The sequence below is a fragment of the Syngnathoides biaculeatus genome, chromosome 3 (assembly GCF_019802595.1).
Source record: "Syngnathoides biaculeatus isolate LvHL_M chromosome 3, ASM1980259v1, whole genome shotgun sequence".
NCBI classification, from domain to species: domain Eukaryota; kingdom Metazoa; phylum Chordata; class Actinopteri; order Syngnathiformes; family Syngnathidae; genus Syngnathoides; species Syngnathoides biaculeatus.
In genome coordinates, this window is record NC_084642.1 from 13,250,360 (window position 1) to 13,273,571 (window position 23,212).

Here is a 23,212-nt window from a genome sequence, read left to right on the forward strand (position 1 = left end):
GGGAGAACACGGAGACTCCACACAGGCGTGACAGGATTTGAACCCTCATCCTCAGAACTCTGAGGCCAACGCTCAACAGCTGTTCCACCGCACCGCCAGAACAATGAATATCTTATACAAATAAAAAATGTGAACGAAAGACTCAGTCTATGTTCACTAAAATTGCACTCAAAAAGGAGAGTTAACGATTGTGCTAATAAAAATACATTTCAACATTTTTACAGAATGGAATTAATAATGGGTTCACATAATTCAATTAGTATAATTAATGCATGAGTATGATGCGATTATAATATTTAAATATGCTATTATATAATGACATTCTAACTTATTTCCACCCCAAAGTCTAAGAATGGCCTGGACCATGTGTATGTTCTAAAAATATATTTAAAAAAAAAAATCATGTGGTCTTAGATCAGAAGACCCGAGCAACAGCCAAAACACGAGTGGCTGACAGGGATGTGAACTATCTTGACAAATCTTCAAAGTATTTTCTTTTTCTTTTAACTCTTAGGAATTGGAATCGGTACGATTTATGTAATATAATACGTGAAAAAATGTGTGTGGGGGGGGATATTTTGTGAATGTATTTTCATACTAATTTGCCTTTTTGATATTCTTTCCCATGACATGAAAGGAGCACTAACACCTGTATCGTGAAGTCCTGATATTTAAAAAAAGAAAAAAAAAGGGCAATAAAATAAAAAGACGATGTTATTGAAGAACTAAAGTGTCGAGCGTGCGCTTGATTTGGAGCGTGAAGTAGATAAACTGCACTAGTGAACTTTCCTGCGTGGCCGGAGCCGTGTGACGCGTTGTCTGCGTGCCGCTTGCGCAAAGATGTGCTCCTCAACTCTTGGCCGCCCCTCCCACTCCTGCCTACCACAGGAGGACACTTGAAAACCAGTAGCGTATATCAACAGCAAGTCCTCTAAAAAGACTTTTTTAATATATTTTTTTTATTCGTACATTTTTCGCCGAGAACATGTAACCCGCCCGACCCTCCGAACGCGGCCGTCGACTTTTGTGCTACACGGTAAACTCTTTGGTGTGCGGCGTTCTCAAGTCATCCCAGCGACATGTTTATTTACCTTTTATTAGCTCGTTAGCTGTGAAAGTTAGAGAAGAAGTGTGAAGACGGCGACTTGTACGTGGTTAACTTGTCAGCAGTCCGGGAGTGGAAGTCGTCAAGTGTGTACAAGCGAACGTATCTGCGGTGTTTGAGCGAAACTTCTTTTCTGGCGACTATCTTAAAAGGACACCCAGCGAAGGAATCAGTGTCAAAGCTGTGTTGCTCTTATTATTGCCTTTTGTTTCTGAACTATTCCCACTTGAACCTAAGTGTCTTGTCTTTACAGACTCCAGGGGCCCAAAGGCAGGCCTTGTGGGGAAGATGGACGTGTGAGGAACTGAAAAGAACGAGTCGCTCGCACAGCTCGGGAGCAGGAGCGGACGGGATGGCAGCCCAGCCTGAGGAAAGCGGTGCCGTGCTCGCAGAGGCGGACTGGAAAGGACCGCCGGCCCCGGAGGCCGGCAAGAGCGAGTCCGCGCCGGCGGGGGGCCACGTGACTTGTAATGCTCATCAGGTACCGACCGGGGCCCCCGCGCAGGCCCCTGCCCCCGCCACCACTGAGGATGAGGAGGAAAGTGAAGACGAGTCCGACATCCTCGAGGAGAGTCCCTGCGGCCGCTGGCAGAAGCGCAGAGAGGAGGTAAAATTCGGGGCTTAAATGGGCCCCGTGCAAACGCCCCTCTCGCGCCCTCGCCGCCTCCCCGCCACCGACGCTCGTGCGCACACCCGCTGATGAAACACAAACACGTCATCAATTCATCTGTCAATGCAGTAGTGTCAAATAACAAAGCGTAAGGCCCAATATGTTGCGCATTGAATACTTATGCAGTCATTTTCATGTTTTGTTTCTGAATACAGTACGTTAATGTTTGAAGGTAAGGGCTGGAAAACTCAAAAGACTGAGAACAGTTTGAAGTGGGTACAGAAAGTATTCAGGCCCTGTTGAACTTTTGAGCTCTGTGCTAAAATCATTTCAATTCAATTTTTTTTCCTCAGTATTGTACACATAACATCCCATATTGACAGAAAAAATGCAATTGATTTTGGGTTTTTTTTTTTGCAAATTGGTTAGAGCATTGGTTTGGTAAACCAGGGGTTGTGGGTTCGTATCCCACCGGGGTCTCCACTCCCTGAGAAGGGTTGCGTCAGGAAGGGCATCCGGCGTAAAACTTGTGCCAGACAAATATGTGCGTTCATCTGGGATGACACGCTGTGGCGACCCCGAAAGGGACAAGCCGAAAGAAACTTACTATTTAAAAGGTAAAATATCACGCAGCCATAACTTGAGACTCAGTATTTAATAGAAGCACAATTTTGAGCTAATACAGCCATGAGTCTCTTTGGGAATAATTTAAAAAAGTTTTCCATATCTTAATTTGTGGATCCTCTCCACTTCTGTCAAGTTGTATGGTGAACAGTGGTGGACAGCCATTTTTCGGTCCCTCTACAGATGTATAGTTGGATGTAAGTCAGGGCTCTGGTTGGGCCATTCAGAAAAAAAATCACTGAGTTGTTCTGAAGCCACGCCATTATTTTAGCTATGTGCTTCAGATCATTCTTGTTGGTAGATGAACCTTCAGGCCAGTCTGAGGTCCTGAGCACTCTGAACATATTCTTCTTCTTTTCCTTTCGGCTTGTCCCGTTAGGGGTCGCCACAGCGTGTCATCTTTTTCCACCTAAGCCCATCTTGTGCATCTTCCTCTCTAACACCCACTGTCCTCATGTCCTCCCTCACAACATCAATCAAACCGTTTCTTTAGTCTTCCTCTCGCTCTTTTGCCTAGCAGCTCCATCCTCAGCACCCTTCTACCAATATACTCACTCTCTCGTCTCTGAACATCATAACCTTGTCTCCAAAACATCCAACTTTGGCTGTCCCTCTAATGATCTCATTTCTAATCCAAGCCAACCTGCTCACTTCGAGCGAGAACCTCAACATATTTATTTCTGCTACCTCCAGTTCTGCTTCCGGTTGTCTCTTCAGTGCCACCGTCTCTAATCCGTACATCATGGCCGGCCTCACCACTGTTTTACAAACTTTGCCCTTCATCCGAGCGGAGACTCTTCTGTCACATAAAACACCAGACACCTTCCGCCAACTGTTCCACCCCACTTGGACGTGTTTCTTCACTTCTTTACCACACTCTCCATTGCTCTGTATTGTTGACCCCAAGTATTTGAAGTCGTCCACCCTTGCTATGTCTTCTCCCTGGAGCTTCACTCTTCCCCCTCCGCCCCGCTCATTCATGCACATATATTCTGTTTTACTTCGGCTAATCTTCTTTCCTCTCCTTTCGAGTGCGTGCCTCCAGCTTTCTAATTCTTCCTCCGCCTGCTCCCTGCTTTCACTGCAGATCGCAATATCATCTGCGAACATCATGGTCCAAGGGGATTCCAGTCTAACCTCATCTGTCAGCCTATCCATTCAATCAGCAAACAGGAAGAGGCTCAGTGCGGATCCCTGTTGCACTCCCACCTCCACCTTAAATTCTTCTGTCACACCTATGACACATCTCACTGCTATTCTGCTGCCCTCATTCATGTCCTGTACTGTACTAACATTATCTTTTGTTTTTATTATTTGCAAAAATGTCATCAATTCCTGTCAATATGAGGTTCTGATTGTACATTAATGACAGGAAAAATGAACAAATGATTTTAGAAAATGCCTGAAAAATTGTGAAAATTTTAGGTGGGTCTGGTGACTTTCTGTGCTCACTCTACAGGTGTTGAGATGTAACTTAAAATTCGTTTTTGCCATCTTGGCCTCCGGCTGAGAATAAAGCGGACCGAGGCATTTCCTTTCTGAACACAACCATGATCATTCATGCCTTTTGAGAATTTAGAGCAAGACTTTTATCCATGTGTTGTGGTTATTGTTGTCATGTAGTTAAAATGGAATCTTGTCATTATTTTTTTTTTTAGGTGAATCAGCGAAACGTTCCCGGGATAGACACAGCGTACTTGGCCATGGATACCGAGGAAGGGGTGGAGGTGGTGTGGAATGAAGTCATGTTCTCAGAAAGGAAGAACTTCAAGCTGCTGGAGGTCAGGCCCTCGTCATACGTCGGGGAAAAACACAAGGGGAATATTGTTGGCTGTGATTTGTTTACTTCATATTTGCACGGTGTGTTCAGGAGAAGGTGGAGGCTGTTTTTGATAACCTGATCCATTTAGAGCACGCCAATATTGTCAAGTTCCACAAGTACTGGATTGACGCCAAGGAAAACCGGGCCCGGGTGAGCCGTGCCAACTGAATACACACTTTGTTGCCTTCATAGATATATATATATTTTTTTATCATAGTCTATATTCGTCATAAAATTTTCATGCAGGCACCATTTCTTCTCTTAGGTGATTTTCATTACTGAGTACATGTCATCAGGAAGTTTAAAGCAGTTTCTGAAGAAGACCAAAAAGAATCACAAGGCCATGAATGAAAAGGTAAATCTGATTTGTCATAAAATTAATTTGTGCTCGCTAATGAAACAATTCAGCAGGTAAAACAAATTCAGGAAAATGATGATGAGCGTGTTCAACTTTTGGCACAGTCCACATTTAAACTTTTTTGGGAACTTCTTAGGAAATGGAGCACAAAGACTGGGATGGGAACCGGTTTTGGGGTGCAGGAGGACTGAGTGGTTAATTTGTGCTGGATAAGATCTGAGGGGTCTCAGTGCTAGCACAGATTTCTTTACATTCATTACACTGTATGTACAATATAGAGCTCGTGCACTTAACGTCGCCATTTTCACTGCGCCATATTGCCGGTTAAACAGAGCTGCTCGACATTGTGGGAGACATTGAACCGGAGGAGAATATTTACATTACCCGAGACTTGTTGTGCGTTTGGTTGTCACAACGGACGAGACAGGTATTCAGAGAGATGGAATACCAGCTGAAAAGACCAGAAAATATCGATGGATTTTGGCAATTAAACATGATGGATGGTGCCCAACCAAAATACACACACCTGTGTAGTGATCACTTCATTTCAGGTAGTAATGCTCTCAAATTACCAAGTATTTATAATGCCAAGTTCACTCATTTGAGAACAATGCATGTTTAAAAAAAAAAAAACATCAGTCGCAGAGGTTTACAGAGGTTAAGTGTGGCCGCAATCCCTTCCGTCTATGTTCCGTGGAGACGACTCAGTCTTCTTTTTTTTTTTTTTTTTCCAATCATAGTGAATGAATGCGAGTTTGTGTAAAACCAGGGATCATTTATTTAAATATTGGTATTTGTCTTGAATACTTGCTGAAAAGATCAATGGATTCCAGCAAAGGTTAACGTGTAGCCGGACACACTTCCGTATTCATGTGTCATCAACCCGTCACAATGTGGGATTTATTATTGATTGAGAACAGATCCAGCAAGGATGTATTTGTATACGTCCAGACTTTTATACACTATCACACTTTTCCGTGTAAATCTCGACAACTTACTCACCAGATCCATGTGTAGATCCAGTTGTCCAAGAAAAGCGGAAGCGAATCAACACCCCAATTTCTTCTCGGCGAAAACATTGACTTTCGCATTAAATACGGGTCCTCTATGCCGAGTTTATCTAATTTTTCCACGTACCTTCATTTATTATCACCTTCTAAATGTCTAACGGTATCGGACAAGACTCTGGGCGTCTTGCTATTAGACATTTTCATGTCGTCTCCAAGCGATTTAGCGTTGAACAATGCTTTGTTAGACCGGCAATATGGCGACGTAAACAAAAGTCACGTGATTTTATGACGTAGGTGCACCAGCTCTATAGTTAAAACCAGATTATTTGCATACACTATTCACAAAGACGTATTGTACATGTTTTTTTGAAATCCGGCTAAAGTTTTCCTTTTAGGTGAGTTAGGATTGCCAAAATTGTATTTTCTCGATGTCTGAATAATATATATATATTTTTTTTAATTATAGCCACATATTCATGACTTTCTCCAAAGTTCACATACATTCAGTTAGTGTTTGTTAGCATTATCTTTAAACTGTATGGCTTGGGTCAAATATTTTGGCTCTCCTTCCACAATCTTCTCCCAATAAGCAGGACTTTTTGCCCATTCCTCCTGGCAGAACTTGTGAAACGTCGCCAAGTTTGTAGGCAGCCTTGCTCGCACATGCTTTTTCAGGTGTGCCCGTATATTTTGAATAGGATTGCGATCCGGTCTTTGCAATGGCCTCTTTAAAACCTTGTCTTTGTTATCCTTAAGCCCTTTTTATTTGCCAAACAGGTGACTACGTGTCATCAGTACGCGTCTGGTCGCTGACCATTTGGAAGGCCCGTTTACACCCAAGCTTTAACTTCCTGGATGCAGTCTTGAGATGTTGCTTCAGTATTTCTACATGATGTCCTTTCCTCACGAGGCCATCTATATTTTATGAAGTGCACCAGTCCCCCTCCCAAAACCCCCAACATAATGCTGCCACTCTCATATTTCAAAATTTTAATGGTGTTCTCAGGCTTGAAATCTTCCCTCTTTTTCTTCCAAACATAATGCTGCTCATCATAGCCAACCATTTCAGTTGTAGACCACATGACATGTCTCCAAAAATTACGGTCTTTTCCCCCGTATGCATTTGCAAACAACAACCCGGGTTTTATTTTTATATATATCTTTTGGAGTAATAGTTTATTCCTGGTAGAATGGTACATGGAACAGTACTCGTTTTCTTGTGGATAGTGACACACTCTTAACAGCTTCCGCCAGCATCATTGGAAGGTCTTTTAATTTTGATCTTGGGGTGAAATCCATATTTTTGGAACACAGATCACAACCCCTTACTAGGCCTGTCACAATATTTATTATATTGACTGAGTGTGCATTAAATAAAATGAACACTTTGTTTTTTCTGGAGTTGATAAATTGTCATTTGGATGCATGTTTGTTTACTGCTTGTTTGCAAATCCTGACAGTCAACTCGCTCCTGTCTGTGGGAGGGGTGGGGGTGTGTATTCACACACACACGCACACAGATAGACAAGACCGCTGTGGACAGCCTTGCAGAAGTGAGAAAGGAAGGATTAGCATACTAAAACTACATTTTCTGACAGTTGTAGCTGTACAGTTCTAGAAAGTTGAGCAGAACAATGAATTAGTTCCAAAGATGAATGCCACGGTAACAGTGTGAGAACATTTTGGATTCACGCCAAATCAACGCAGTGAAGCCACTAACGTCACTGAGCTGCTTTGTGAAATTTGTATGGAAGTTGCAATGAAAACTGGCAACATAACAAACGAGATTTAAAACACAAGCATCCCATCCATGCAATTTAGAATGCCTTTGCATAATAATGCAAGAAGGTGCATGGTCACAGGTAGCTTCACTTGCTTTATAGTGAAAGCAATGCAGCCATTCAACGCTGTTGAGAAACCACCACTTGAAAAAAAATTGCAGACTTTTGATAGGCAGTGTGAACCTTTACGCAAAACAGGTTACTTTGATCTACTTTCTGTGATTTGCACTTTTTCATACCAACTGGAAAGCCTGTTAGCGTATTAAATACTCTCTTTACCTCTTGTCCAAGCTTTCATTATTTGTCTACAGTGGAATTTTTGTAAACAGAGCCTCACTCTTTCATTCATATTTTTTATTTGTATCAGATATTTATTGTTCTGCCAGCACGGTGCCGCAGCTGTAGAGCGTTGGCCTCAGAGTTCTGAGGACTGGGGTTCAAATCCCGTCCCCGCCTGTGTTGAGTTTGCATGTTCTCCCTGTGCCTGCGTGGGTGTTCTCCGGGCACTCCAGTTTCCTCCCACATCCCAAAAACATGCATTCATTGGAGACTCTGAATTGTCCCCAGGTGGGATTGTGATTCCGGCTGTTTGTCACTATGTGCCCTGCGATTGGCTGGCAACCAGTTCTGGGTGTACACCGCCTCCTGCCTGTTCACAGCTGGGATAGGCTCCAGCACTCCTCGTGACCCTCATGATGATAAGCGGTAAAGAAAATGGATGGATAGATGGATTTATTCTACATTTCAGTGCTAGTGTTCAATATTGTTGATCACAAATTGCTCTTACAAAGTATTGGAATGTCACGTTTTAAAAGCTGGAATTCTGAGCTCTTGTCTCATATTCATCCTTTAATCTGAAATCCAAAAGTCTTCAGTATACTACAAAATGAAGGAATTTACTTTGCTTTTCGCAAAAAAACAATACTTTCATTTATTGTATTTTGGGGAAAATATTTCATCCTGACACCATTTGAAAATCACACCCAAAGATCAACCAAAGTTTTTCAAGTCCATAATTCTCTTCCTAGTAATCTTATCTAATTTCTTTTTTACCCATTTTTTACCCATGATGTTACACAACGTAGCAGTGTGTTTCAGGTCTGCCTAGTTCAGATGGATCCATAAGTGTGTCTTTAATCCACTGAAATGTTCTCAATAATCTTATCAGAAGCTTCCAAAGAAATGATGTAATCCTTTGGGTTTTCTAATTTTTTTTTTAAAGGCATAGTAATCTTATTGTATTTCTGACTTTTAAGAACGTAATGAAAAATTGTGGAATTTTCAGGAAATGTGTTTTTTTTCCGCAATTCAACACAATTCATATGTTTGAAGATTACATGTGGTTTAATTTTATTTTTTAACCCAAATTGAAGAATCTTATATTCTTTTGGATTAAAGTAATACATTGGAGTGATGCCAGTGTTTAGGCACAGTGGATGTAAGCCCTTTTGAAACAAAGACTTTTGCTTGCACGTGTGCTCCTGACAGGCTTGGAAGAGATGGTGCACGCACATCCTGTCAGCTCTCAGGTTGGTCACATGCTCGTCCATTGTCACTGTCACATGCAGCCCGAGGGAAATCATCGACATGAGTTTTTGTATCATTGTCCCGCAGTTATCTCCACTCATGTGATCCCCCCATCATCCACGGCAATCTGACCTGTGACACCATCTTCATTCAGCACAATGGTCTAATCAAGATCGGCTCAGGTATTTTCACCCCCCCCCCCCCCCAAAAAAAAATACTAATTTCATACTCTTTGTTTTTAAACCAAGTGACACGTAATTTTCAATACTTCAGATAAAGAGACTCCTTCACATTGATTGCCACTGCATATTTATGTAATGTGGTTATAAAATCTATTTTCAAACCGGGTACACAAACCATGTGTTTTACTTCAAAGACTTCGTTGCTACCACTGTATGTGCATTTTCTCCCCAACTCTGTAAAAAGTTAACGTTATTCTTAAACTTCTCAAGTGGCACAAACACACTCTTATTTTCGCTCGCTTGCGGACTCATGAATACATCTTTAAAATTTCATCTTCTCCTTCAGTTGCTCCGGACATCATCAACAGCCATGTGAAGACGTACCACGAAGAACAGAAGAACTTGCATTTCTTTGCCCCGGAATATGGAAGTAAGAGAAGACTAAAACTGCATGTAAAAAAAAAAAAAATAATAATAATAATAAAAACCAGCACATCAAAAGAACACTGCTGTTATTTATAAACACCACTCAAACGAAATAAAGGACAAATATTTCCTACAGTTCTGACAATAAAAATAGAATGAGGGCTGAAACTCGTGATTATTTTAATTTTTTTAAATTAATATATGAATCAGATTTTTAAACAAAAGTTTTTAAATTTCTATTATTTTCCTGAAAAATAGGACAGAATTTCAAATTGACAGTGCAGAAAAAGCACTAACATAAACTGATTCTTTGGTTTGGGCTGTAACATGTCAGACAATGTGAAATTATTTTCTATACTAAAATATTTTTGCAAATGCCTTATATTGATGAATCACAAAGCTAATCAGTTGGGTCTCTTATTATTGTAATTATTATTATTTTGTGCTTGATTGTTATCTGAAGTATAACTATTAATATTTACTGGTGAGAGCCTGAAATCTGAGGAGTTTGACAAGGTTAAGTTAAATAAGGTCTCTAAATGATTGATTACCAAAACCCCTTATTAAATAATTTGATCACACTACAGTTGTTGTTTATTAATCATTGGACCTCTAAATAGAATAGCTTTTCTTCTCATTATAGTGTATCGCTGGCTTCTGTTTAAAAGGCAAATAAATTACGTGATTTATTTTTTTCACCTCTGACATGATCATTTTGTGCTTTCTGTGTGAGAGGCGATTTGCCAAATTTCTGCCTAACTCCACAAGGAAAAGAAGGTACAACTTTTTGGGGGTATGCGTTTTAAAGTCCCTCAGGAGGAAGTTCAACTCATACTCTGGTGTATGCAGTATTTGTGTTGCATATGATGAAGAGAAGCAGACAACTGACATGCAGACATGCAAGAAAGAAATGTCAGGCAGACAAGGGCGCCTAAACAGTGCAGAACCTCTTGAGTTGTTGCCTTGCCCAAGGGCAACCTGACATTTGTCAAGAAGCAGACGCTCATTTCTCCAACAACTCTTTGCCATTTTACATTTCGATAGTAAGACTCAAAACTAAACTCCCATTTCCAAAGTCCAAGTTCCTCCAGATGAGTTAGTACAGCCCCAAATGGTGACAGAAAAAAATTAATTTCCTGTCGTTGTGACAACGTCTGGGCAATTCTTCCATCTCCTGGAGATGCTTGCCTTGTGGTGGATCTTTTTGTCTTATTATTTTTTCTTTTCTTCCTTGATGTCTCTGCAGCTGTCACTGACATGAGCACAGCTGTAGACATCTACTCGTTTGGCATGTGTGCCCTCGAGGTGCTGAAGTAACCCACAAACAGAATGCAAAATGAGGCATCCTCAAGGCCAACACAATATGTTAACACGCTATGCGTGCATTGCAGATGGCGCTTTTGGAGATCCATGGAAATGGCGAGTCTTCATTTGTGTCTGAGGACGCCGTCAATATTGCTATAGAGCTGCTGGAGGACCCACTACAGAGGGTGAGGCCTTAACACTTGACACATGAACGTTCTATAACATTTTGCGTTTGTTCTAGCTAGCTAAGATATGAAAATATATGTTCAGCCTGGTTTCAAAAAGATGTACCGAACAGGCCCATTGAAGTCACTCAGCAGCAATAACAGAGTTTACTTCATTTTTCTTATCTTTTTCATAAATTTGGTATGGCTTCTGATTTCAAAATAACCATCTTGTCAGCATGAAATGAAAATAATCAGATGAAGGGAGATTATATAAAAAATGCACTGAGATGTGGACAGCATGGGGAAATAGTGGCTAGCACATCTGCCTTACAGTTCTGGGGTGCTTGATGTGAATCTCTGCTGCAGCCTTCCTGTTGCTGAGTTTTCTACAGGTACCCTGACTTCTGCCCACATTCCCAAAACATACACAGAAGGCAACAGAAGTCACTAAATTGTCCATAGGCATGAAATTGAATGAGTGGTTGTTTGCTTTCTGGGACCCTAATGAGGACAAGCGTCGTAGTAAATGCATACATGGTTGAATGAATGGATGTTACAATTTGGATTTAGCATTGGCTCTGGAGAAGTTAACAAGCAGCATCTAGCATGGCAAGCTTTGCTGATCAGGACTTGAGTTTATTTGTATAGCGCTAAATCACTATAAAGAGTCTCAAATGGCTTCACAGGCCGATGGTTGACAAAAATCAAGGACATCCCCTGAGCTGACACATTCAGAGAGAAAACAAAATCAATCCTACATTTAGAGCAAGTTGCACTTTCCTCCCTAGGAAATGAAGGGTGACAAAAATCTTTAGCAGATTTTGTGTTGTGTGCCTTTTAGGGCCTAATTCAGAAGTGCCTGGATTGCGACCCATGCACGCGACCCACCGCCCGAGAGCTGCTCTTTAACAAGGCTCTGTTTGAAGTGCCACTACTGAAGCTGCTGGCTGCTCACTGTATTGTCAGCCATCAATGTGAGCCCGAGACACACGGGACTGTATGGTGTTTTGTTGTCCTAATAAGAAAACAACATTTAGAATCTGGCTTATGCCCAAGCAGCTGCAGATATTAGCTTTTTTGTGTCATATTTCAGGCCCCACCTGATAAATATTTGCAGAAAAAGAGGTATTGCGGCTTGATTGTTGATGGTTTCCAATTGTCTAGACATGATCCCAGAGAACGCCCTGGAGGAGATAACCAAAAACTTGGACCCTGATCTCGTTATCGCTGACAAGAAAGATGTTGTTCAGCTCAAGTAAGAACACCAGCTCATGATCTTTATCAGTGGCTGTAAAAAAAAAACAACAATGGCAATGCTTTAATGGGAGATATTCTGATATTTATGTGCTAAAACCTTTGAAAAAACAGATTCTTTATCTATCTCTGTGTTTTCTTTATTTCCTCTAGACTCTCACAATTTCCCGCCTTGGAGCTTGATAAGTTCTTGGAGGATGTGCGGTAAGAAGCAAAGTCTTTTTGTGATGACAATGTCCTTACTGCTTGAATAAGATGATCTTGTTCAAGCGTTCACTTACAAACGATGACCGTGTCTTGTTTCCTCGCTAGGGGGCAGTAGTGATCCGTTTTTGTGCAATTGTCCTTTTTCATCTCAAATGGTGTTGTAACTAATTCACACATTAATAAAGGCACATCTCAATAAATTTGAATGGTGTCAAACGCTTAATTTAGATCCATAGTTTAATTCAAAAAGTGAAACTCATAAAGGTGCACACAACACTCAGGGTGAAATATCTGGTGTTTTTTTTTTTAAATATATACTGTATGTATAATTTTGTTTAGAGATAGCTTATAGTCAATGAAAACCCCAAATTCTGGATTTCTAGAAACTGATCCATGACAAACAAGAAATAGAGTTATGCTTTATGTATGAAATTTGCCCTCTCAATAGTATTTTCCCAAGTGTTTAATGAATCTAATATTTCAGTACAGAAATAAATTGATTTTTTTACCCTATTCAAACATATTGAGATATACCTGTAAGCTTCACCGAGCTACACTCAGTTCATTTTCATTTCCATTTCTATGTGGCTTATAAGGGAGATACTACGTTGTCATTCTTCTACATTGTCAAAGTCTTTCAAAGGCCATCTCTGTACCCATCTCCCTCGCTCAGAAACGGGATTTATCCCCTAACGGCGTTCGGCCTTGCTTCGCCGAAGCAGCCCCAGGAGGAGAGCGGTAAAGCTCCCGTTGTCGTTCCTTTGGTGAAGCCCCCCACACCCGAGCCTGCAGAGCTGGAGACACGCCGGGTGTGTGTGACGCAGCGCATATTTCTGGATGTGATGGTGGGAGTGGGCATTAGAAGCAAATGTGATTCACCTTTCTGTCTCCTCCTTCAGGTCATTCATATGCAGTGCAATGTTGAGCTTAATGAGGAGGGGCCCAAATATCATGTAAGTCCAAATGCATTTACACAATCTCTTTCATGAATGATGCAATATGCATGGAGTTGGCAATGCATTTTCTCCGAATCAAAAAGTGTAAAGGTTGTTTTGTTCTCCATACAAAAAGAGCATCTGATAATATTCTGCTTTTGAATGTTGCATCTTTTTTTTTATTAGCTGACATTGCTGCTGAAGCTGGAGGACAAACTGAACAGACATCTAAGCTGTGACATGTTACCTCGTAAGTTGAACACACAAAGTAAAAGACGCCTTGGATGTAAATAGAAGCTAAAATAATGAGTGTTTGTGTTATAGTGGTTAGTTATGACACCATTGCTTGTTACAATTGTGCTCTCACATTTTTTTCCCGCTCAGTGTTAATATTAAGGACGTTTCCATATCTGGGCGCTGAGGCATGTGCGAAAGCGAGCGTGAGATGCCTGACAGAGCGCGGTAACTTCATTTCAGCAGACTGCCTCCTCGAGCCTTGCGCTTTACTTTTCAGGAGATAGCAGGGCGGGATTATTTTAGTTCTTGAACCCAGGGTTTGGTTTTGTTATTTTTTTTTTCTTTTTGCCCAAATCGAACCCATCTGTTTAAGTTCATTGTGTGGTAAAAGCAAAGCTTCCAATGCAATCCCCCACATTTCCATCTGTGCCTTTCTGGTTGTGTTCATGTGACAAATGGAATGCAAATGACAGAATAATGTCTAACCTGGCAGTTTTAATGGTCAGAATAATAAATGTCAGCGCGCACACAGGTATGTGTGGCACGTGTAGCGTTACAACTAGTGTGAGTGTCGACTGCAGCTGACAGCTGTCGCCTCTTGTGTCAAAATCGGTCCGTCTCTTCATGGCTCGCAGTTTCCTGTGTGTCACTGACACACTTGGACACTTAATCTCCTCGTCGCTTTCTCGCATAGTCTTGCTTTCTCACATTACCCGAGAGCCATACACTGTAGCTATGGTTTTGGCTTAACCCAAGTGTTGTTCAACATTCTCGGGACACTCTACAAGATGGTAGAAATGCACTCCAGGCTGATCACGGGGTCTTGAAATCGTTGAAATTACTATCAAAATGTAAAAGATTTGAGAAGTATAGTAATAAATTGCAATAAAATTGATGTTAAAATCAAGCAAATTACTATGTAATTGAGTGTTTGGAGTATTTGTTTAGTGCATTCTAATATTAGAAAACTATTATAAATGTTTTGTAGTTTGTTTGTGAGATGTGCATATAGAAATTCTCATTACTAAAGATAAGTACTAGTTTCCCCCTTTGCTTTTGTAAAATTACATAAACAGTATTTATTGGAAAATGTGTATGATGCGACAAATCAAGAGTGTAGAGTGTAGAGATTTTAGGTTTTGGGTTTTTTTTTTTGTCTTTTGTTTTTTTTAACCGATTCATGGGCAGGGAGGCAATTTTTTTGCCTTATTGAGATAAACGTCTTCTAACAGGCCACAATCAAGGAAATACTTCTTTTTCATTTATGGTTAAGTTATATGATAACTTTACTAATTTATAATCTCATCCCAAAAATCTAACTCCTAACTTTGACCAATGAGTTATCCTCTCCTGATACCAAATTATGGCTTCAGATTAAAACACCTAAATATTTTGATATACTGAAGGATATAATGCGTGAAAATCGTGATGTTGCAAAAATGAGACGCTGCCCATGAATGTAAGCAGCATCCGAGCAGGAATTTTGGACATACTGTTTTCTAGTTGGGTGAAAGTGAAGTACAGTACTAACATGTTTACTCACTGTCGGTTTGGGTTACAGATGAAAATGTTGACGATTTGGCTGGAGAGTTGGTACAACTGGGCTTCATCTGTGAGGTATGTGAACTGTATGAGTGTGGGGGTGCTCCTGTGAGGGGGGAAAAGACTGCTGAATCTGCTTGCTGCATGCTCTGTTCTATATGCACAATTGCTATTGCATATATGAACACACCCTTGGGTCACCCAGTCAGAGTGCATGGACTCAGTGTCCATATTTTCACATCGCAGTGCATTTTGGTAAGTTATGTTGAGATGGATCGGTAGCGACGCGACCAAAATTTTGGCCGAGTGTGATAAAGAGGTTTAAAAGGTGGTTCTAGACTTTCATGCATTGATTGATTGACATAGAATAATCAGGAATGGAATAGATAGCCGCCTGTGTGGAGTTTGCATGTTCTCCCCGGTTTCCTCCCACATCCCAAAAACATGCAACATTAATTGGACATTCTCAATTGCCCCTCGGTGTGATTATCATTCCGACTGTTTGTCTCGATGTGGCCTGCGATTGGCTGGCATTCAGTGGAGAGTGTACTTCGCCTCCTGCCCGTTGACAGCTGGGATACGCTCCAGCACTCCCGGGCGACCCTTGTGAGGATAAGCGACTAAGAAAATGGATGGATGGATGGATGGATGGATGGATGGAATGGAGAGCACACAAACTATACCATTTCTCAAATGGAACACTTCTTCTTGTAATAAACGGACACGAAATGGTGAATCGCCTCAATAGTTGCCTCTTAAGTTAATGGGAGTATTATGGCCACACCGAAAAGAAAAAATTTGGGGGAAATGTTTTGTTTTGTTTTTTAAACTGGCAAAATTTGCTTTTTTCAAGAAAATAAATTTTATAAGTCCTGATTTTATTTTAAAAAAAGGTGTAAATTGTATTATTGTGAAAACAAAACCGTTTCTTTACGGGCTTTCTTTTTTTTTATCAATAAACGGCAATTTTGCGATGTGAAGAGAATAATGTAGTTTATTGATCACAATATTACGGGCTGGAATTAATTTTATGAACCTCATCCATCCACGTTTTAATGCAGTCAGGCATTATTTTTTTATTTCTTTCATTTTTTTATAACGATGATTCATGTGTTCTCTCCACAGATGGACCAACGCAAAATAGCTTCACTCCTTCAAGAAAGCTTCAGTCAAGCTAATAACCAGCACCAGGTGCTTCAAAACAAGTCTGTTACATTTACCCCTTAAAAGCACTCAAAATGCTGGATTTTCCTTTTTTGTTGTCGTTTTTTTTTTTTTTTTTTTATAAATAAGGAGTCTTAAGATTGAAATGTGACCAAAACAGCGTACGTTTCTGTTACATCAGGGAAGAACTTCACAAAGTGCATTTAGAATGGAGAGCAGGTGGAAGTCGTGTTTTTTTTTTCCCAGAATGCAATCCCCACCCCAAGACCCAAACGATACCAAATAAGATAGGCTGAGCCTGTCTGCGTCGTCACTTCACGTCATTCCCCACCCATCGACTGATTGATTGTCATTGGCCTTTTTACACAACAGCGCATTCCCAGCTGTTTGACCATCCCGTCAGGTTCAATGTAAAGTATTCGTCTCCCGACTGTCGTACGGAACGCGACAAACGTTCATGGCTGAATTCCTTCTTTAAGCAAGCCTTTGGAACAAGAGCATGTTTGTGTTGGCAATCTTTGCCGAGTTTTTGTTGACTGTTACTGTGAGAGGCTGTGAACTCTGTGTTACTGGATTTCTCGTGTTCTTTGTTTTTATTTCACACTCCACTTTAAAAGCCTCTCATCTCACTTTGCTTCTTTTGTCTCAGTCAATGTTTTGCCAATTTTTTTTTACCTGCAGTATTTTATTATTGTCTGTACCTTTTACACAGAAATCAGCAGCCATATACTGTTAAAAAAGTCTTTTCCTAACATCCGTTTCACGAGTTTAACGCATTTTATTTATATCCCACATATTGTGTTTGTGTGTTCATCTCACTTAGTATGCTTTCACACCGGCACGATAAGTATCTGAGCCATTTTGCAAACTTTGTTGGCTTTTGCAATATTGAGGTGTACATGTCTTGCCTTTGAAATGTTCCTGCCATTGTGCCTTGCAGCTAGCACATGGCAAGCGTCAAAAACAGAAAATTGTGCAACATTACTGACACATATAACATTGTAACAAGCCATCCTCACAACAAATTCTAGTTTATACCAAAACCATTTTGCCAATAAAAATTAATTATAATCTGTGCAGATTCACCTGAACAGCACAGTTGAAACAGAACTGTGGTCTCCCTTAACTTTGTGACACAATATTCAATATATTGTGTTCTTTGTCAAGTTATTTTTGAGTTCGCTATAATGTACCAAGCAGCCTGGACAGAGATATATGTAGGGGGTTGAACACGTGTCTAATTTGCACAAGAGACTGAGCTGCCATAGGCCAGTGGCTCTGGTGGCGTGGGCCCGGATTTTTCCTTGTTACCTTCAAAAATAATTTTCCGGTGTACATTCCAATGTTCTTTTCTTTCCAGCAATATTGTAGTGAGCATCCAGCACGCGGATACACGTAGCACTTTTCAACATTGCACATCAAGTTACGATCATCACCACTTGCGCCCTTCTGTGGTGGCATCGTCCAAATTACGACGCCAAAAAATATGATGCACTTTTTAGAGTCAGTCCTGTGGATTCGTACTAAGCTGAAGTCTCATCACAAATCTATATCCCAGGTTTTCGTGCAAGGCATTCGCAAGAAGATTTTGGTTGAAATCCAAACATTCCGACCGGAACATTTTATTTTAGTGGTTCTATTGTAGCCGCAAAAGCTCAATTTGATGAACCCGTCCATTCCCGTAGAACGGTACACAAGTGCATCATGAGTACTTAGATTCATTTTATTATAAGTGATATTACTCGGTGTGTATTGATGGTGTTGAACTGTTTTCTTCGCCAAAGGTTGAATTTGTTTTGTTTATCACAAAAATGTCACCGTGTTTGCAATGAGTGGATCTTGGCAGAATGTGCAAAGTACGACTGCTCTTTTAAATAAATGGGTGAAATCTTCTTTGTTTCATTTTGTGCGTCATTACAATAGTGTGGAAATATGAAGACATCCCAAAACAAATAAGTGATCGTGCATTTGGTAGCTACTTTATTACAGTGCGTCCTTTGTTTACGATGGCGTTCCATTCATCCGGCTGCAGCATCACCTAAATTGTTGACTCAATGACGCTTTATATGCCGTATTTGAACAATTTAGTGTGGCTCTTGGTTTAGAAAATTTTAGAGCCACTGATCTACAAAAAAAAGTACTTCAACGGTGATGTTCACGTTGTTTCTTTCTAACAGGTAAGCGTCAGGTGGGTCCGGTGACGTAATACCGGAAGTGGACACGAGCACTAAGGAAGCTGGTGGGAAAACTGTCCTCATTTATTTTCTGTTCAAAAGGAAACACTTGACGGATTAAGTATGTGTACTTTTGGTGAGTTATTTTCAAGGCAAACGCACTAGCTATGTACTGTATTATCGCTTTCTACGGTTTCGGTATTTGTTTTGTTTTTGCTCTTTTTATCGAAACCAGTGTGCTGCGGGGATATGACAGTTTCGCTCAATAGAAATGCACGGATTCTTATTGTTTTATAGCCTCTTTATATACAGTACACTTAATTTACGTTTGGCTATGTCAACTCTTAGTACTGTGTCCTGCGAGTAAAAAGTAGTCCCCCCTCAAGGGCTGTGAAAACAAACGAGCTTCACATCTCATTTGTAATGCGGAGTTCACGTGCGGATGCATGGAAAAAAATTGGCGTACTTTCGAAGGGGAGATACGGTGAGTCACTGCAGGTCTTCAATTCGACAAATATATGTGTCGTATTTTTCTTTTTCCCTTGGCTGATGACCACTTGGAAATACTGCACTGTACATGTCTCACCCTCAGTGTAGATTTTTTTTTTCAGCCACCTGTAATGCAATTAAAGAAAAATATGAATAAATGATTCTACTATAATGAGTTGCACAGTACAAGATGAATGAAAACTGTGACTGAAATAAAAGGTTTGAAAGCAAAACTGCTCCCCAAAATTAAAAGTATCAAAAAGTTGAATACAACTGAATTTGGCACAGTATGATGTCACCAAAACTAGAAAGAAAGTAGAAAGATATAATATCTGATGCAGCTCTCATATTTGAGTCAGTGATTGGGACAACGAATGTTCATCCTCAAAATACAGTACACAAATACATAAAAGATTATTTTTTGGGTTGTTGTTAGTCATGTGAAATGTGCACTGTAAGCACATTAGGCATGTGTTATATTTGCAGACAAGGAAAAGGGGCCACGGAGGTTGATGCGAAAGGGCTTAGCGCTCATCCTGGTGGGCCACATTAACTTCATCCTTGGCGCAATCGTCCACGGCAGCGTCCTGCGACACATATCCAAACCCAGCCAGCAAATCACCACAGAATACACAGTGGTCAACATCATTTCGGTCACCTCGGGACTGCTGGTGAGTTCAAGTAAAAATTCCTGCATTGTTCCAAAATCACTGCAGCTAGTAGAAGATGCAGGCTTGTGGAACTTTTCCACTTTCATGCATTTTGCTGCAGTACATTTGGTGGGGGAAATAAAACGGTTGCCCGTTAACAGGAGTTGCTTTTACAATACAGGCATTGTCCTCTGTTTCCATTGTGCTGCCACATTAAGCAGAAAGTAATAACGATGGCACAATAACCCAGCGTAATGAAAGATCAGTTATCTCTTGTGGAACTGAATAAAAGGCAAGTTTGGCATTTCAACATCCGTTAAATAAGAGACAAATCTTGAAAATATACTGAAAGCAGCAGGCCACATGAATCCTGTACCAAACTCGACTGGTGAAACCACAAAAAAAAGGTAAAGTATTCTGGGATGACACCGTTTAAATGTCGTACATGAAAAGATTTTTTTTAATTTTCAGGGATGTTTTAAAAAGTGAGATATCCTCTGGAGACTTAAAAGCACACCACATCATGTATTTGTTTATTTTGTAATTATTTATCCAGGTAAGGCAATTGAGAATAGGCGTACATCATCATCAATCTTCCAGTGGTTCCCACAGGACTGGAATCGACTGTATTTGCGGTGGTGGGTATCTGGTGGCTGGGGTGGGGGAGTTGAAAAAAAAAAAAAAAACACTTACACAATATCTTAAATGAAAATGTTTCATATAGATGTGGACCGTAATTTCCGGGCTACAAGCCGTGACTTTTTTCACAAGCTTTCAACCCTGCTGTTTATGCACCAATGCCGCTAATTTGTGCATTTTTTTTTTTCTAACGGCCGCAAGGGGGCACTCGAGCGGAAAAGGTAAGAATGAGACCAGTGGAATTTATGTGCAGAGGAAGTGACTTTTACCGGCCTTGTTTGCCCGGCGGTAGGGTTAGTGGTGTGCTAGCATGTTGCTGTTGTGTTACTGCCGTGTCTCAGTGATGACCGGCCATGTTAGCGTCAGTGCTAGCGCGGCGCGAGCGTTAAAACTTTTTTTGTCTACCATCTTTCTTTATAAACATCTCGTGTTTCAACTTAGGTTTCAATGTGGGCACTTGCAGCTTACACAGGTGTGGCGTATGTATGTGCCAAATGGTATTTCGTTTCCCTCTTTCAGAGCATCGCCACCGGGATCATCGCCATTGTGGTGTCGAAGAACCTTCGCATATTTAAGCTGGTAAGATTTTCGGGCCTCCTTGAATCACGTCCTGCGCCGTTTGACACGGAGATGTCGCCTTTGTGTGTTGCCAGCACATTGGACTTCTGCTGGCCTCGCTGCTGAACGCCCTGCTCTCAGCGGCGTGCTGCGTGGGCCTCCTGTCGGCCATCGGCGTGACGGTGGCTCACAACGGTCAGGGCCTGATGCGAGGATGTAACGACACAGTGGTCCCCGCCAACGCTCGCTCTCCTGTCAGCGCTCAATGTCCGTTCGACACCACCCGCATTTATGTGAGTCTCAAGTGTCCTCGTACTCAATTAACAATTTAAATCAACTGTAAAGTACAAAGTACTGTAATTTCAGGCCTATAAGCCGCGACTTTTAACACACAATTTAAACCCTGTGGTTTATGCGGTGATGTGGTTAATTTCTACATTTTTTTTCTAACGGCCACAAGGGGGCGCTCGAGCAGAGAAGGTAAGAGTGAGACCGCTGGAATATATGTGCCGTGGAAGTTACTTTTCCCGGTCCGGCCCTGTTAGCGCTGCCCTAGCGTGTTACTCACGTGTCTTAGTGAATTTTACCAGTATGTTTTTTTGTTTTTTTTACCTGCCCTGTTAACGCGACGGGAATTACGGTACTTTAAATGCACCGTAGTTTTACTTTCGTATTTATGTGAAGAAGGATCCGTGACCTCGATCGACATGTCATTTGCTACTTATATTTAGCTACTGTTGCATGTTTCGGCCGTTGCAACCAATCAAACGTGGTCACTTATGTTATTTGACTCCAGTTCACCGATCAGACGGCACAAGGCGGGTCACATGACTGCACATGTAGCGAGTCAATCAAAATGACAGGCTTTGCAGCTTAATGTAAAAGGATGAGTTTTTGTTGCCCGTTTTCCAGCATGATTTTTACCGTAATAAGCGACGACTTTTTTCACACGCTTTCAACCCTGCGGTTTAAGCAGTGATGTTGCTAATTTGTGCATTTTTTCTTACGGCCATAAGGGGGCACTCGAGCCGAAAGGGTAAAACGGAAACTGGTGGAATATATATGCCGAGGAAGTGACTTTTATCGTTCTGGCCCTGTTAGCACTGTGCTAGAGTGTTACTCCCGTGTCTTAGTGATTTTATGTATGTATGGTATGTTTTTTTTTTTTTTTTTTTTTAAGCAGCACTGTTAGTGCGTCGGTAGCGTTAGCACAGCAGCGCTAGCGTTAAAATCTGTGTACCATTTTCTTTGTAAATATCACGTGTTTCATTGTGGGCACTTGCGACTTTTACACAGGTGTGGCTTACGTATGTACCAATTGGTATTTTCTTTACAAATGTACTGGGTGAGGCTTATGACCAGGTGCGCTCTGTAGGCCGGGAGTTCTAGTATTTGTTTTCCATCCTAGGACACCACCCTGGCAATATGGTTCCCCAGCGCTGCGTTGGCCGCTGCAGAGTGCGGCCTGTCTGTATGGTGCTTCATCGTCGGACTGACTCTCCGGGGCCTGCTGGCCTGTGGAAAGACTTACTACAAAGAACAGGTTTGTGTGGGAGCAGCGATTGGGTAGGGTTGTAAAGTACTGTACAGTATTTGTTTTCCCACACATATACTTTGAAGTTCCTCATCGTTCTTCTCTCACAGATGGAGGAAAAGCCACACAGCGTACGGCTGATTGACCAAAACGTCAACCCTGATGCTTGATGCGACAAAATGCTGGAAGTACAACACTCCATTTTTTTCCCATCCTTAAATCTTAAAGATCGAGTTTTGATATGAGTGTGCTGATGCATTTCATTGAACCCGACCAAGACCAAATGCATTCGTTAAATGCAAGTTTTTGATCCATCCGGTAGTATTCAAGTAGTCACGCTAGGACTGTTTTTGCTTTCTGGTGAGTTAGCTTTGACTAGTCAATAACATTTCATGCTGAAAAGGCTGTTCGATATGAAGAAGGTTTTTGTACATTTTGAAGTTTAAGTATTTTCTTTTGTGGCTTGTTTGTTTTATTACATTGAGCAAAGCAGGAGAACTTTGTTTTTAGTATTTCCTGTGTACAGTACATTCTGATCCAGCCCTTTGCATTTTGAGTGAAAGCATGAAAAAAAAATCTTATCTTGAAGATTGTAAACCAGCCACATGACTGGAGCATATTTCTTTTGCAAAACAGTATGGAATGTTTTATTACTTTCCTGATTACTTTATGGAACGAATTGACAAAATATTTGTCTTTAAAATACCTTGGACCCATTAAAATCGACTGATTTGATGTGTTTTATTGGAATTTTTGGTTAAGTAGAAACATTTCATATTTCACTAGATTGTCTCACGTGTACTAGCTAGGAAATTATTAAATCTGTTTAAAAGGAAAGGAACAGAAATTTCGTTGGCAATTGGATTCATACAGAAATAAAATATTTTATATATTTAATCGAATGGGCTTAAG

General features: G+C 40.9%; 2 protein-coding genes across 7 annotated transcripts; both read left to right on the top strand.

Moving 5' to 3' along the window:
- The first annotated feature begins 787 nt into the window (after positions 1-787).
- On the top strand, positions 788-18,148 carry LOC133498031 (nuclear receptor-binding protein-like). Of its 4 annotated transcripts, XM_061814408.1 has the most exons (18): positions 789-1,036; positions 1,359-1,712; positions 3,998-4,120; positions 4,210-4,311; positions 4,427-4,516; positions 8,799-8,839; positions 8,925-9,019; positions 9,366-9,449; positions 10,692-10,750; positions 10,837-10,935; positions 11,759-11,891; positions 12,082-12,172; positions 12,325-12,375; positions 13,052-13,187; positions 13,278-13,331; positions 13,500-13,563; positions 15,112-15,167; positions 16,218-18,148. In XM_061814408.1, exons 2-18 carry the CDS (start codon positions 1,458-1,460, stop codon positions 16,317-16,319), a joined length of 1,635 nt encoding a protein of 544 aa, XP_061670392.1. In that variant the 5' UTR covers positions 789-1,036; positions 1,359-1,457; the 3' UTR covers positions 16,320-18,148. The 4 variants fall into 4 exon arrangements, with proteins under 4 accessions (XP_061670389.1, XP_061670388.1, XP_061670392.1 ...); XM_061814405.1 differs by having other exon boundaries at positions 788-1,048; positions 13,052-13,331; XM_061814404.1 differs by having other exon boundaries at positions 788-1,036; positions 13,052-13,331.
- Positions 18,149-18,427: 279 nt separating this feature from the next.
- On the top strand, positions 18,428-23,035 carry LOC133498032 (keratinocyte-associated protein 3). Of its 3 annotated transcripts, none has more exons than XM_061814410.1 (6): positions 18,428-18,566; positions 19,406-19,590; positions 20,728-20,787; positions 20,862-21,059; positions 22,175-22,309; positions 22,411-23,035. In XM_061814410.1, the coding sequence occupies exons 1-6, from the start codon at positions 18,554-18,556 to the stop codon at positions 22,468-22,470; spliced, it is 651 nt and encodes a 216-aa protein (XP_061670394.1). In that variant the 5' UTR covers positions 18,428-18,553; the 3' UTR covers positions 22,471-23,035. The 3 variants fall into 3 exon arrangements, with proteins under 3 accessions (XP_061670394.1, XP_061670395.1, XP_061670393.1); XM_061814411.1 differs by having other exon boundaries at positions 18,454-18,551; XM_061814409.1 differs by lacking the exon at positions 18,428-18,566 and adding an exon at positions 18,573-18,914.
- The last annotated feature ends 177 nt before the right edge of the window (positions 23,036-23,212 follow it).

What these genes read in the sequence shown, in the direction of transcription:
- LOC133498031 (XM_061814405.1), top strand. Translation starts at nt 1,458, where the DNA reads ATGGCAGCCCAGCCTGAGGAAAGCGGTGCCGTGCTCGCAGAGGCGGAC. An exon ending in CTTTGCCCCGGAATATGGAA is followed by an intron (nt 9,450 to 10,691) that starts GTAAGAGAAGAC and finishes ATGTCTCTGCAG; the next exon opens with CTGTCACTGACATGAGCACA. An exon ending in AGGAGGGGCCCAAATATCAT is followed by an intron (nt 13,332 to 13,499) that starts GTAAGTCCAAAT and finishes TTTTTTTATTAG; the next exon opens with CTGACATTGCTGCTGAAGCT.
- LOC133498032 (XM_061814409.1), top strand. Translation starts at nt 18,854, where the DNA reads ATGCGGAGTTCACGTGCGGATGCATGGAAAAAAATTGGCGTACTTTCG. An exon ending in ACTTTCGAAGGGGAGATACG is followed by an intron (nt 18,915 to 19,405) that starts GTGAGTCACTGC and finishes TTATATTTGCAG; the next exon opens with ACAAGGAAAAGGGGCCACGG. An exon ending in ACCTTCGCATATTTAAGCTG is followed by an intron (nt 20,788 to 20,861) that starts GTAAGATTTTCG and finishes GTGTGTTGCCAG; the next exon opens with CACATTGGACTTCTGCTGGC.